At 41.7% G+C, this 15751-nt stretch overlaps 2 protein-coding genes across 3 annotated transcripts in view; one reads left to right on the top strand and one right to left on the bottom strand.

The window, feature by feature from the left end:
* The window catches only part of LOC131909138 (membrane-spanning 4-domains subfamily A member 4A-like), a 158903-nt gene that overhangs the window by 57957 nt on the left and 85195 nt on the right, over window positions 1–15751 (top strand). The gene's annotated exons all lie outside the window — the stretch shown is intronic.
* Ms4a14 (membrane spanning 4-domains A14) lies at window positions 861–14859 on the bottom strand. 2 transcript variants are annotated; one of them, XM_059260403.1, is made up of 6 exons: window positions 14577–14859; window positions 12683–12811; window positions 12138–12191; window positions 10020–10169; window positions 6981–7079; window positions 861–4138 (listed from the first exon to the last, which is right to left on the bottom strand). In XM_059260403.1, exons 1-6 carry the CDS (start codon window positions 14712–14714, stop codon window positions 1106–1108), a joined length of 3603 nt encoding a protein of 1200 aa, XP_059116386.1. In that variant the 5' UTR covers window positions 14715–14859; the 3' UTR covers window positions 861–1105. The 2 variants fall into 2 exon arrangements, with proteins under 2 accessions (XP_059116386.1, XP_059116395.1); XM_059260412.1 differs by lacking the exons at window positions 12138–12191; window positions 12683–12811; window positions 14577–14859 and having other exon boundaries at window positions 6943–7079; window positions 10020–10157.

Here is a 15751-nt window from a genome sequence, read left to right as displayed (position 1 = left end):
GAGAGGAGGGATTATATGAGCAAAAGATATTGAGACCATTATTGGAAAAAGCACAAGAACAAATAGCCGAAGTAGCAGAAACACATGAACTGTGAACCAATAGCTGAGGAGCCCCCATGGAACTGGACCAGGCCCTCTGGATAAGTGGGACAGTTGATGAGCTTGAACTGTTTAAGAGGTCCCCAGGCAGTGGGCCTGGGACCTGTTCTTGGTGCATGATCTGGCTTTTTGGAACCTAGGGCCTATGCTGAGACATTTTGCTCAGCCTTGGTGCAGGTAGGAAGGGACTACCTCAACTAAATCTACCAGGCTGGGCTGACTCCCCAAGGGAGACCTTGCCTTGGAGGAGGTGGGAATGGGAGGTGGATTGGGGTGGAAGGCTGGGGGGTGGAAGGAGGGAGGACAGTGGGATCCATGGCCTATATGTAAAATTAAATTAATTATAAAATAAAAATATTTATAAAAAAATTTGAAAACTGTGGTTGGCTTGGAAGACAGAGAGTAACTGACAGTTTTTAACACAATTCATTTGGCCAGAGAAGGTGCAATTGGCTCCCAATACTTAGAAAGCTGTGAGTGCAGGCGTGTGAGAGAGAGCTGCAGCTTCCTTCAGTACAGTCCACTTTGCCATATTTTCTACTATAATATGCACATGGCCACCCTTCCCTGACTTCTACTCTTCCATCTCTAGCTATGCTTTCTCTTTCACCAAGTATTGGACACCAAACCTGGTGCACATATCTTCAACACAAATGTGGGGAGAAAAAATATTAGCATTATGGAGAAATAGATCCATTTAGTAATAAGGTGTGAGATGAATTGACGATCATACATTGAAATACTAAAATTGATGGCAAAAGTTTTACAGTTTAGATGACATTTATTTCTTCACTCCCAGAAGGTTTTGATATAGTCTTAACATTTGGCTTGTTGTCATTTTGCTTTTAAAAGGAATGAGTTCTTTGTAGGTCCTGCATGCCCTTTACTCTGGTGAGTGAATTAGACAGCAAGCGCAGGTGAGAAGACAGGTTAGGGAAGAATCAACCGCTTCATTCTCATCTGGCTCCATTATCTGGGATCTGTGGGTTTTGGCTAGATATGCATGTTAGTCTGAATCTTCAGATTGAGGTTGATCTCTCTGACAACATGAGGAAGAAGTAGCATTCAGATCTTTGGATGAATTTGAACCGGGTGATGTACTGTTCTGCACCTCTTGCTCTGAAGCTATATTGGATAAACAGGTTACATATGTGTATGGAACCAAGCTCTGACAAGAAGCAGGATAATTATCTGGCCTCATGTCTTCTGACTGCTCATCTTTTGGTTTCTGGCATGTATCTTCTGTGTCTCCAGGTTCTCTGTCTCTTGCTTGTACATCATCTGCATACGTATCTCCTCTTACAACACTAGATTCAGAGTCTTGTTGGTCGTTACCTTGACACAGACCTACTTGAAATATAAAGTTATGCAATTGGTGATCTTGGGTGTATCGGACTATGGTGCTGCGGGGTTGGATTTCTTGGTATAGTGCCCTTTGCCTTAAGGATTCTCTCTCTAATAGCTCTTGGGATTCCCAGTCTAGGGAAGGATGTATTTCGAACTGCCATTCTTGTGCTTTCCAATCTTTGTTTCTCCAGCCTTGACTTCTCCAGTCTTGGGATCCCAGGCTAGCAGGCTGCCAGGATGAAGTTGACCAGTATGAACATGACTTTTCTGTAAACTGAAAGCTTTGGGAGTCCCAGTCCTCACACGACTGCAATGGGACTCTCTTTACTAGCACTTGTTGTCTTTGTTGCCAGTTTGAGGACTGGATCTTTGGGGCTTTCTGCTCTTGGGGCTGCTGGCCTTCAGCTTGTTGAACTTGAGCTTGTTCTTCTGGAGGTTGCTCTTTATTAGACTGCTGATCTTCTTCCTCTTTGTTACTAAGCTGTTCTTCTGGGTATAGTTCCTCTACAGATTTTTGGTCTTTGCTTTGCTTATCTTGGGAATCTTGTACTGGGACCTCCTCCTCATCTGCCTGCTGCTGACTAGCTTGCTGTAGAAATTGCTCTGAGGTTTGAGTACTTGCATCTTGTTTATCTGTGGTGTGCTTCTTTGGGGACAGCCAGGCTTTGATTTGCTGATCTATGGATTTCCGTCTTGAAGTTTTCCTTTGTAAGTCTACAGAATGTCTCCTTGGGGGTTTGTCACCTTTGCTTTGCAGGTCCAGGGAATGTCTCTTGGGATAGACTTTTTCATGTGTGCCTTTCAAGGATAAGGAAAGTCTTCTTGGGGTTTTCTTGCCTATAGCAGACTTCCATTCTTGAGTCAACTCCATGACTTCTGTTCGAATGTCCCTATAAATTATTTCTGGATGTTGCTGGCTTTGAACTTGAGTGTTTGGTACTTGAAGATCTGAGAATGACATGTCATGGGGTGCTGAATCTTGGGTTTGTGTGCTCTGGGATAGTTTGTCTTGAGATAGTACATCTTGGTATTTCATATCCTGGGATGCAGTATCCTGGGAGGGAATCTCTTGTGTGTCTTGGGATGGTATGTCTAGAGTTAGTGTATCTTGGTATGGAGTTTCTTGAGATGAGGTATTTTGGGATAGAGTATCTTGGTATGGAGTCTTTTGGGATGGGGTATCTTGGTATGGGGTTGCTTGGGATGGAGTCTTTTGGGATGGGATATCCTGGTATGTTTCGGATGGAGTCTTTTGGGATAGGATATCTTGGTCTGGGGTTCCTTGGGATGGAGTCTTTTGGGATGGGATATCTTGGTATGCTTCAGATGAAGTCTTTTGGGATAGGATATCTTGGTCTGGGGTTCCTTGGGATGCAGTCTTTTGGGATGGGATATCTTGGTATGCTTCAGATGGAGTCTTTTGGGATAGGATATCTTGGTCTGGGGTTCCTTGGGATGGAGTCTTTTGGGATGGGATATCTTGGTATGCTTCAGATGGAGTCTTTTGGGATAGGATATCTTGGTCTGGGGTTCCTTGGGATGCAGTCTTTTGGGATGGGATATCTTGGTATGCTTCAGATGGAGTCTTTTGGGATAGAATATCTTGGTCTGGGGTTCCTTGGGATGGAGTCTTTTGGGATGGGATATCTTGGTATGCTTCGGACGGAGTCTTTTGGGATAGGATGTCTTGGTATGAGGTTCCTTGGGATGAAGTCTTTTGGGATGGGATATCTTGGTATGCTTCAGATGGAGTCTTTTGGGATAGGATATCTTGGTCTGGGGTTCCTTGGGATGGAGTCTTTTGGGATAGGATATCTTGGTATGGGCTTCCTTGGGATGGAGTCTTTTGGGATAGGATATCTTGGTATGGGCTTCCTTGGGATGGAGTCTTTTGGGATGGAATATCTTGGAATGACATGTCTTTAGTTAGTATATCTTGGAATGACAGCTCTTGGTATGGAGTCCCTAGGGATAGAGTCTCTTGGAATGGTAGGTCTTGAGTTAGTGTATCTTGGAATTGCATGTCTTGGGATGGGGTGTCTTGGGATGGAGTTTCTTGAGATGGCATGTCTTCCAAAGGCAAGTCTTCAGATGTCAGATCGTAAGAAAAACGGGATGATGGGGGTTTAGATCGTAAAACTTGTGTTGACAGACCTGCCATTAATGTTTGGGATGATAAAGTGTCAGGTAACAAAGGGAGGAAATCATGTGAGGATGGAGTTTTGAGAGATGCAAGTGACACATTTTGGTTGTCAAGCAATTTGGGTTGCAGATCAGAGGTTTGACGTGTAATAGCTTCTAGGTCCTCATCTTTCAGGTTATTGCTTCTAGACTCTTTCAGAGAAGGAATATTTTCTGAAGACTTTGGTGTTAATGGGGGAGGTAGAGCATCTAGTTTAGTTTTTTCCTCTTGTGGAAGTTGAGGAATAGTCTCCTGTTCATCTGGAACACGCATAGAAGACGTACCCTTATCACTTTTCTGTGGGATATTTTTGGGAGCTGTGGGAGCCGAAGGATTTCTTGAGACTCTTAACTTGAAGAAAGCATAACCCCCTAAGAAAATGGTTTTTATGTTTGAAGCTGTATTACCACTGGGAGATTTTCCTTGAAACTCAAATTGTAATTGATTATTTTCTTCTGGCACAGGCTGTTCAGTATTTTGAGGAACTTCTGAGGGAAAAAAGAATACAGCCTATAATACCAAGGGGAAAGCAGAGTGTTAATAGGCCAGAATTGTATTTATGTCATTTCCTTACTGTATTCTCATATTATCTTTCCTCTGTCATGTGTACATGAGAAAGGAGATGAAGTTCTCCAGCCTTTCCTGTCTGCTCATTAGATTTGGGTGATGTCACTATCCTTATGTCTTAGATACTCAACAAAGGGATTTTACCAAAATTGCCTCAGGATTTTTTCTATACTGAATAATACTAAGTTTTCTAAGACATTTAAAGTATCCAGTTAATATTCACACACAAAAGCCTACTATTTGATTTGTTAATTACTTAGATAAACTGAGTGTTGGTGATCAAAGACAATCAGAATTTACCCTTAAAGTGATAACAGTTATAACCAGGCTAACATATAAGTAGATAATGATAAAAATCACCCAGCACTATACCTATTATTGAAATAGTTACTAAGTTCTGAGGAAGAAGCTAATTTACAGTATCATTTAAAAGAATAATATATTCAAGAAAAATGTCTACCCAAGAAGATGAAAGACTTCTATGCTGAAACCTCCAAAATACTTCTGAAAATATTTGTAAGAACTAGACAAATGGAGATCTTCTCCATGTTTGTTTATAACAAGGCTTAAACTTGTTTAAAAAAATCTATGCTATGCAAAAAATATACAGATTCAATGCTATCCATGTCAAAATACAAATAAGCTTATTCTCAGCATAAAACACACTTCAAATTTATATGGAATCTTAAGGAGTCCAAAATAGCAAAACCATTTAAACAGAAGAAAAATATTTGGAGAAATAATAGTTGCCAATTTTGAAACTTCCATAAAGTTATGGTAAGATGGATAGGTAGATAGAATAAAGAACCCAGAAGCAAACATAACATAAATAGTTCATTGAGTTTCAGCAGTGATGCCAGGATCATTCTATGGGAAAGGACAGTCTTTTTAACAATCAGCACTAGGAAAACTGAATAGCCACATGCAAAGAACGAATTCAACACTTACCCAGTACCATAGATAAACTTAAAAGCCCAAAATGTACACTTTGGTGGGCCCCATTTTCTTTAATTCCTTTGTCCTGGGATGCTGCTGCCCACATTCAGAACAGATTTTACTTACCCTTTCCTTTCTGAAAATAGCCTCAAAGACAAGCCCAGAGGCCTAAAGTCATCTAAGCTCTTTGTAATCCAATCAAGATGGACACCAAGATTAACTGTCACAGTTGGAGCTGGTGACAATTTCATGGGTAAGACAACACAAGATGGATAGGGAGATGGCTCATTTGGTAAAGTGCCTGCTGCCCAGGCAGAAAGACCTGAGTTCAGATGGCCAGAAACCACGTAAAAAGCAAACATGACAGCATGTTCTTGTGACCTTAGCCTTGGGAGCATGGAGATGGGCTAGGCAGATCCATGAACCCCAGTGAGAGTTCCAGTTTCAAAAACAAACATAGACTCATCCAATTGCTGACCCTGGGCACACATAATGTGCATGAATGCACATGTACACGCCACATATACAATATCACAATATACTCAAGTATGTAATAACAAAAGAAAGAAAAGAATACATAAATCAGATTTGATCAATATATGGCTTGTGTGTTTTGAAGATACTGTCCAGGATGGAAAAAATAATAACAATCTGAAGGGACAGAGTGGGATGAAATAGTTATAGACAATATGTCTAATAAGAAATTACCAAACTGTACATATGGAAACACTACAATCCAACAACAACAACAACAAAATGAACAACCTAATTAAGAAGTGAGCATGGGACTATAAAAGCTCTTGTTTAAAGAAGATCTATTCCTACTAATAGGTGCATGACTAACCCTCAGGAACATCCTATTAACCTTTGGGATGGTGGGATTGAACTGTATCTTGATTGTGATCATCCTTAAATAGATATGTGTCATTTGTCAAACTTATTGCACAGTATACTTAGAATTGGTGCGCTGGATTGTTTGAAGTTAAAAGCAAGTGAGGATATAAGCAAACACTGCCAAGCACAGTCCAGACTGCTGTTGTAACTCAGAAAGCAAGGCCAGGAACTGCACCACACAAATCAGAATCCTGTGTTGTATCATACTGGAGATGTTAGTTAAACTCTCTGTTAAGCTTTAGTTCATTTGATGTAGAATAAGGGTGTTGATATAATATTAACATAATTATTAATTTGGCACCAAGCAATTATAATAATGTTTGACATTATAAACAATCAGTAGGGCTATAAGTTCCCAATGTCACAGCACTACGGGTTTTCCACCAAGTCCCATATTTCCTTTTTTTCTTCCAGGAAGATAAAGAATTATATATTAACAGAGATGACTGAGGACAGTAGATAGGACAAGAAAGGAAAGCAAGTTACCTGAAAAAGTAGAGTGAGCATCAGTCTTAAGCTCAACCCCCTCTGACCTTCCTAATTTAGGAGTTTCAGTGTGGTATCTGAGCATACTGCTTCTGCACGGTAATAGAGGTCAATGTGGGGTGATGTTCTCAGTGTGGATGCAGTAGTACCAACCTCTGTGCTATTTGTACCCTTAGAGGGAGTGTGTGGGAGGAGACAAGAAAATCAGGATCGCTGGAAGCTCCTAGGCAAGCTAGCCTGGAGTATGCAGTAGTGAACAGCAGGTGAGACATTTTCTCGAAACAACATAGAAAGTGAGGACCAACACCTGAGGTTGTCCTCTGATCTCCATACTCACACTGTGGCATAAGAGTGCCTGCTGCCTCATACACAGGAACATGTACAAACACACACATACATGCACACGCACACACGCACGCATGTGCACGTACACGCATATACTCAGTTCTCGTGACAACCTTGGGCGCACCTCTCTTGAACTGGTCCAGCATCTGCTTCTTAAGGATGCAATAGTCACAGAGATGCTGAACTCTGCTATGGTGATGATTAATAAGACTGACAGAATTCCCTGCAAATAAGGAAGGGAAATAAATCATATTTAGGACAAAAGCAGCATCACTTTAAAAACAGAAGCCGAGAACACTTTACACCCCATGACCGAGTTTGGGAAAACTCATATTCATGCTGTTCTGTAGCTATTAAATATTGCATCATTTTAATGTCTTTCTGGTAAGGAGTGGGCTAAGACAGTTTCGAGAGTAACACAAGGAGAGGGACAGTAGAGAGAAACAGCATTCCTATAAATATCTGTCATTTCATTAAAATAACTTGTTTCAGTGTGGGAATATAGTACCGCAACACCTGCTTTTTCTTCCCCGAGAAAGCTGCTAATGCATATTTTTTGAAGTGAAAGTTTCAGCTATGTATTCACCTCTGTGTCAAATAAACCTGCAAGAAAGGAAAGCAAGTTACCTGAAAAAGTAGAGTGAGCATCAGACCTGCATTTTGCTGGCACGACTTTAAGGTAATGTTCTCATTGAGAAGTAAGATGGTGCAGTGTGGTATTCAAAAAAGCTTAAATGCTAGAGGCAACACAAGTTGGGCACAACTGGGCCCAAGGTCAAGCTTACACTAGGAAAGTGACTACAGCTCTCTGCATCTCAGTTTCTTTGAGCACATGCAGGAGCTTAGGTAACTGCCTTGTTGCTGAAGCTGAAGGGTGTCTGTCCTCCCCACTGTCTGTCCTCCCTACTGTCTGTCCTCCCCACTGTCTGTTCCTCCCACTGTCTGTCCTCCCCACTGTCTGTCCTCCCACTGTCTGTCCTCCCCACTGTCTGTTCCTCCCACTGTCTGTCCTCCCACTGTTTGTCCTCCCACTGTCTGTCCTCCAGCACTGTCTGTCCTCCCCACTGTCCTCTCACTGTCCTCCCACTGTCAGTCCTCCCACTGTCTGTCCTCCCCACTGTCTGTCCTCCCCACTGTCAGTCCTCCCACTGTCTGTCCTCCCCACTGTCTGTCCTCCCCACTGTCTGTCCTCCCACTGTCTGTCCTCCCCACTGTCTGTCCTCCCCACTGTCTGTCCTCCCCACTGTCAGTCCTCCCACTGTCTGTCCTCCCACTGTCTGTCCTCCCACTGTCTGTCCTCCCCAGTGTCTGTCCTCCCCACTGTCTGTCCTCCCCACTCTCTATCCTCCCCACTGTCTGTCCTCCCCACTGTCTGTCCTCCCCACTGTCAGTCCTCCCACTGTCTGTCCTCCCCACTGTCTGTCCTCCCACTGTCTGTCCTCCCCACTGTCTGTCCTCCCCACTGTCTGTCCTCCCCACTCTCTATCCTCCCCACTGTCTGTCCTCCCCACTGTCAGTCCTCCCACTGTCTGTCCTCCCCACTGTCTGTCCTCCTCACTGTCTGTTCTCCCCCTGTCTGTCCTCCCCACTGTCTGTCTTCCCCACTGTCTGTCCTCCCGCACTGTCTGTCCTCCCCACTGCCTCTCCTCCCCACTGTCCTTCCACTGTCTGTCCTCCCACTGTCTGTCCTCCCCACTGTCTGTCCTCCCCACTGTCTGTCCTCCCCACTGTCTGTCCTCCCCACTGTCTGTCTTCCCCACTGTCTGTCCTCCAGCACTGTCTGTCCTCCTCACTGTCTGTCCTCCCCACTGTCTGTCCTCCAGCAGGAGAGAATTGGCCCCAGTCCTTGCAAAACTTCCATCATATGCACTTGGATCAAGTAGGACAGGATTTTATCCTTTGTAATTGTTTTCAGACTATCCTTTGGAACCCAAGTCTAATTCTGGAATTTATCTCAGCACACACAAAGAGGTCCTTTAGTTCACTTCAACAGGTGGTTACAGGGATTAAATCATGGGAGATAATTTCCCATGAGTCTACTTCACTTTTGTCCTTACTAGTTCAAATTTTCAAATTCTAGGACCGAAGGCTTCAAGATGTTGCTATCAGAAACAGACTAAAAGCCCAGAGTTTGCTTTGGGGGCAGAGGAAAAGGCTCATTGGAATCTTTGACATGATTGAAAATGGTGTCAGGGCTGGTATGGTGATAGCACTTGCTATTCAGCCTGTCACCCTGAGGTTAAGCTTCAGGATCCACATGTTGGAAAGAGATAAAGAACTCCTGCAAGTTGTTCTCTGATGTCCACATATAAGCTGTAGCATTGCAGACTACACACACCTCAAATAAGTACGTGTAAAAAATAATTAAAATAATTATAATGTTATGTATTACTTATACAATAGACTCTTAAAAACTTAACTATCACTAGGGGCTGGAGATAGCTCAGAAATTTTGAAAACTGGCTCTCTCCTGGAGGAGCTGTGTTCAATTCCCAGAACCCACACTGCAGCTCATAAACATCTGTAATTCTAGTTCCAGAGCATCCATTGCCATCTTTTGCCCTCAGAGAACACTAGACATGTATGTGGTGCACAGTCCCACATTCAGGCAAAACACCTACACACGTCAAAAAAAAGTAAAATAAAAAATCATGTGTAATTATATTTCCTGGTAAATTTACCATACTGAGTAAAAATTATATAATTATATAAAATGGCTTGTATATAAAAAAGATTGAAAGACCTCACTGAAGTACTTTCTTCCACCGTATTTTGTTTCATACCAATAGAGTAATTTTTTTGATTAGTAAAAAGGTAAAATTTAATACAATTGAAATAATAACAGTTGTAATAGCTAAAACTATTGAGTATTTATACTTTTCCAGGTATTATTTGAAGGAATCCTTACCACAGGTCAGTGAGGCAGCTATTATATTGCTATCTCAAGTTTTTTCAAGAGGAAAAAACCAAGATGTGGAGACTCTACAATGTTATGCCAAAGTCACAAGCTCCCAGGAACTAAAAGTAGGGTTAAAAATCAGAGTCTAGGGATCCAGAACCACCTGTTGTGAGGTCAGGGGTAAAAAAATCAACTCATCATTGTGTCATGGACACAGCCTGGCTAAGGTTACTCAGCCTCTTCATTCAGAATCAGGTCACTCACAAGGAGAAGTGTTCTGCCTACAACACATGCTCCGTCGAGGGAGGGCGTCTGACAGAATTTGTGCTGCTGTGTGAAGCTGATGAAGATCAAGGCCATCCCAGCTAACGCAACCAGTGAGCTGAAGATATTCATGGTCATGATTCCTTGTCCCTGGAAAATAGATTTAAAACATGGGAAAGTAAATAAAAACTAAAGGTAAAGATACCTTGCTGGAAATTCTCCGAACTTCTCTAGTTCTAGAGGTCTCATCAGATCCATGTGATTGGAAGGCTTGATAAGTTCAGTTCTGACTGGTCAAAGTCAGGAGGCAAAGCTCACTGTAGAATGGGCCAACCACACTGTGTGGTTAATGCTCCTGAAAATGTCCATTTCATCTCAGCACAAACCATCTTTTATAACTTGAAAGGACATGGTGCCTTGGAAAGCATCACAACATGGAAATCAGACTTGATTGTGAGTCCTGCTTTCATTAGGACTTATACCAACTATTTAATCTGTCTGAGTCTCAATTTCTACCTTTAAAAAGGAGAATGTCTTTAGTGTAGTGTTCATTTATTTTCTAAGAATTTAGTGTATACTAAATATGTGTCATTACCACATTAGGCCCTGGATGTACAGACTTATGGGGGAACTGACGGATCACCATCTGGCTCCCTTATATTCCCCAGGAAAAGTCAAATGGTGACGGACAAAACCAGATGGTTAAAGATGATAAAATTCAGACTAGTGCTTAAAGTTGCCCTGTTTTGATCTTAGTGCTCCAACATGGGAGGCATAAAAAACTGATCTACTTAATTCCTTTTAATTTTTAAAATGATTTTATTTCTTTTTTGAGAATTTCATATGTGAGTATTGTGTTTACATCATCCCCCCACTCCAACTCCAACTTCTCCCATGTTCTGTCCCTTCACTCCTCAAATTCATGGCCTCTTACTATTTCATGATTATTTTTTACATATATGTACATATAAATTTATAATACAACCTACAGAGTTAATTTAGTGTTGTTCATTTGTATGTTTGTTTAGGGCTGAACAGCATTTATCTCCAGAGGAGCAGATGGAGCATTCATCCCTCTCCCTAGGTTTTCACTAGAGTTTGTAACTGTCCCCAAGGAAACTGACAGAGAGCCATGAAAATGGATTCGGTGACTTTGAGAGGAAGCCCACAACTCTAAGGTTTTCTGCAATTATTAGATGAGAATAGGAACATTTAAATATCACCATGTCTTTTGTAAGTAATATTTTAATTCTCAAAGTAGCTCTTAGGTAATCTCCCTTCAAGTTGACAGAGCAAGAAGAGCCAAGCAGCTCTGACTCAATCCTACAACCATGTGGCATCAGTGCCACACTTTTTGTTTGGTCCTTGGGCAGGCCTCTCTGTTGGCATTGGAGGTGGGGCTGGAGATAGAAAGTGAGGCTGACAGGGTTCTGGGATGAGTTTTGGTTGAAGTATGGCTTCTCAATTTTGAGACTGTAGACGTTTTGGTCAGATAACTTTTCTATTGTTAGGAGGCCTTTCCTTGCTTCCACTGTTTTAAAGGGTGTTTAGAGGGGACTGGGGAGATGGCTTAGTAGTTAAGAGCACTGGCTGCACTTTCAGAGGACCCAGGTTCAGTTCCACATAGTGGCTTACAAATATCTGTAACTCCAGTTTCAGGGGATCTGACACCCTCTTCTGGCCTCTTTGGGCACCAGGTAAAACACTCCTACACATAAAATAAAAACAATAAATCTAAAAAGAAAAAGGATGCTTAGAGACAACCCTGGTTCTTACCCTCTACCTGCCGATAATATACACTACCCAGTTATGATAATCAAAAAATATCTTTGGACATTGTGAACTATTCCCCGTGGAAAGAGAAGAAGCAAAAATCCACTGCCAACTAAGAATCATTTAATTACAGAAATATAGGATGGTTCCCAAGAGTAACTTTCAGTTTGCTTGACCAGAGAAGTGGGAGAAAGGGAAAGAACGCAGGGATAAATCATCCACAAATGGGTTTGGACTACAAACTTGATGCATAAAGGTCTTCCAGAGAAACCCTGAAGCTTAAGGCCAAAGATGCTACAAAGAAAAGAGATTTGAAATCAGGTAGAAGTCATAAAAACTGCTTACCAGAATTTGTCTTGATTTATCATCGAACACTGAGATGAATCCTGTCAGGAAAAACTGTTCAGAAGACAAGAGGCAATGGTTAACAGGTGATATATCTAATTGGTCTACAACACAGTCTCCTTTGGGTTTTCAAACTTCAGTACTACCCCCCCACACACACACACCCCAGCACCTAGTCTCTCTAACCTGAATGTTACGGAGGAAGGTACTTGTTTTAATTCCATCTAAAGGAGTTGGTGTCGGCACTTGGGGACATTTGGGTCTTAGAGTCTAAAATCCTTCTGCTGCAGTACAGACATTGGGAAGTTACTGTTGGCATCTTCCTCTCAGTGCCACACAGTATCACCTTCCTTCTCTGGGTAATTACAACTTCTTTCCAGTTGATTTTCCCAGGATGGCTGTTATCTTTGAATTTATTTCCTACTCAAAAACCCATAATGTACTCTAATGAGAACGCATTATGAAATTTATTGTCATAAAGCTTAACCCAATTCACATTAGTCTTTATAGCAATTTCTGTCAAGTTTTTAGTAAGTGGTACTCACAATAAATGCTCCCCAGAATGGATATCCTGTGAGGATCACGAGAGGAAATTTTTTGGAGAAAAAGATGAAATTAAATGCTAATATAATCCCAAGGCCCACAGTGATCAGAGAAAGCAGAATCTGGATAGCCTGGAAGGAGAAAAATGAACATGAGATAACAAGAGCCCAGGCCTGTGGGCTGCCCCAGACACACTTGTGGCTGCCCACTACCCCAATATAAACATCTCCCATGTCTCCATCATGTTGAGTCCCTCCAAATTTTAATTCTTCACTCTTGTTCTTTACTGTTTCTCAGAGTCACCAGTATATCTTGTAGCAGACGTATTTGAATTCATGTGTGACTAAACCTAGATTGCTAACTTTGTAATGATAGGCCCTACAAACTACTTCCTTACACCCCTTCCTCCTCCGTGGCACCAAACTCTTAGGATTATCTTCACAATTAGCCTCCACATTGTCAGTGTTAAGTGCAGTCATTCCTTGGTTTGCATGGGAAAGTGCGTGGGAGGCTTGGTTCCAGGACCAAAATCTGAGGATGCTTAAGTCTCTTATGTCATAATATTTGTAAATAATCTGCACATATCCTCTTCTCTGTACATTTTTTTCTCAGACAGGATCTCCTGCATTCCAAACTGTTCTCAAACTCACTATGGAGCACAGGATGATTGTAATCACCTTCTCTTGTGCCTCCCCCTCCCAAAGCTGGGATGACAGGCTTGTGTCACCACACCCCTCTCCTTCTGTACACTTTACATGGTCTCCTAGGATGGTAGTATGCGATGTACCATACATACAAACACCAGAAACTTTCAAGCATGGTCTGCCTAGGAGTGAAAAAAATACTTAATAGAATGTAAAAGCAGGAAGTAGCTTTGTATTGTACTGTCTGTGGAATGGGTACAAGAAAACTAGCTGTACTTGTTCAGTACAGGAGTAACTAAAAAATATTTTCATTCCATGCTGTTTGAGCCTGTGGTTATGCATCCTTTAGACCTATACTCCACTGATGGACTTTGACCTCACCTTCACTGGCTTCTTAGTTCCATGAGAGGCACTGCCATACCCTTGGGTCACTTCCTCAAGAAGATATTTGGAAACATTACATAGTTTCCTACTTCCCCTGTGCCGGAAATCAAAGATCAGAACTAGCTCCCCATGAAATAGCCATGGGACCTCCCTGGGGTTAGGTGAGTTAGTAGACTAATTAATTCCAAGAGTTACTTAATTCATCACCTCAGCAACATTTCTTCATTGACTGCTGAGAGTTAATGTATAATACAGACCCAAGGCAAACTGTGCATTGCACTTCTAAAGAGATCTTTTGTTTCTCTCTCTCTCTTTTAATCAAAATTCAGGGAAATAGCATGTGATGACTCTTCTCTGGAGGATCCATTTTTTCATAAGCACTTGTCTTAGATGTGCTGCCTTTTAAAAAATATTTCATATGTGTATACAATGTATTTATCGTATTAGCCCTTTTGTCCTCCTCCCATCCTCCTCCCATGATGACCCTTTCTTCTTTCCAACTAGTCCTTAATTTTCAGGTCTTTTTTTTGATGACTTGCTGACTTTAATTAGAGTTGCTTATATAAGCAGGGCTATGGGATTATTTTTTGGAGCATGAGCAAAACTTATCAGTTACATTTTTGAAGAAAATTACTGATTCCTTTGCTGTCCCGCAGCATCCATTAGTTGTCAAGAGCTCCTCTGGGAAGGGTGGAGATTAGTGAGCTTCCTCGACTGTAGAAGGATACATTGCAGATGAAATGCCAGGAAGGAAGGGAGATCAACTCCTTCCCTGAATACTATTGCACAGAATTACCTCTGTAGAAAAAAGTGGAGATGCGGCCCCTTTCCTCCCTTCTGGGATGGTCCAAGATAAAGCAAAACTCACCCCCAAAACTTTTGGCTCCCCCTTCAGGAAATCCAGCAGAGAGTTATGAGGTCTGTAGGGAAAGGCAGTCAAGACAGTTTCTTCTGGATCTATAGTGATGACATGGGTCCTTCTTTTCTCCTCAGATGGTGACGCCATGATTCAGTGGCAGAGCTCTGTTAGGGGAAGTAGTGAAAGGATATTGTAGCCATAATCATGATGTATTTCCCCCCTAGGGCCACATGGAGTCCTCCGCAATGAGCCCGTAGCAATTACATAGTACTAGAACCACAGAATCCCAGTCATTGAGTCATAGAATCTGAGAATTCTAGAGTGTACCAGCCCTCTCGATTCTCACAGAGGAAACCTGGAAAAGTTACTGTTATCAGCTTGCTTAAAAAGCATGTAGTAAACACAAAATTTGATAGATGGTACCCACAAAACAAGTGCCTGTATCTGTATTAATATATATACACACGTATACATATACACATACATACATACGTGCACACATATATTTCACAATTATGCTCTCGTCTCTACCAAATACTAATTATAATTATACATGGTGTAGAACTTTGTTTTTCCAGACCAATCTTTTATATTTATGTATTTGTTATGATTTCAACTGCTAAATCACAGAGGTAAGCAGTTTAATAAGGCCAAACAACATATGCAAGAATCCTCTCAGCTATTTCCTCGCTTGCAGCAATCACAAATACCAGGGTTTCTTAACTCTTGCATGCTGTTGTTTGGACCCACTACAACTCCTGAACTTTCATGGACTTGCTTAGGACACATAAAGGAACGAAGCCTTTGGCACATCTGCTATGTCCCAGGGACTGTGTAAGGCGCTTCGCTTCCATGTGCGCTGCAGTGGCACCTCTGACAATGAGCAGTGCTCAAACCGAGAAGCGGAAAGGCCCAACTGCCAGAGGATAAACACCCGGCATAGGTGAAGGAGGCTGTCCTTCTGTCTCCAAAGCTTGTGTTTGTGCTGTTCAGCCATACCCCCATCCTTTTGCAAATGGAATTTCCTTCTTTTAGGAAAAATGTTCTTGTTTAACAGCATCTCTTAATAGTATAAAAATAGTAACTTGTGATTATGTTTTCAAGATTTTTAAAGTATATTTAAAACTTGCATATACTTACAGTGTCCAGGGTAATGTTTTAACACACATATACACCGCATAATG

This window comes from Peromyscus eremicus, chromosome 1 (assembly GCF_949786415.1).
Source record: "Peromyscus eremicus chromosome 1, PerEre_H2_v1, whole genome shotgun sequence".
NCBI classification, from domain to species: Eukaryota; Metazoa; Chordata; class Mammalia; order Rodentia; family Cricetidae; genus Peromyscus; species Peromyscus eremicus.
The sequence above is the reverse complement of the archived record's forward strand: the minus strand, read 5'-3'. Positions and strand labels throughout refer to the sequence as shown.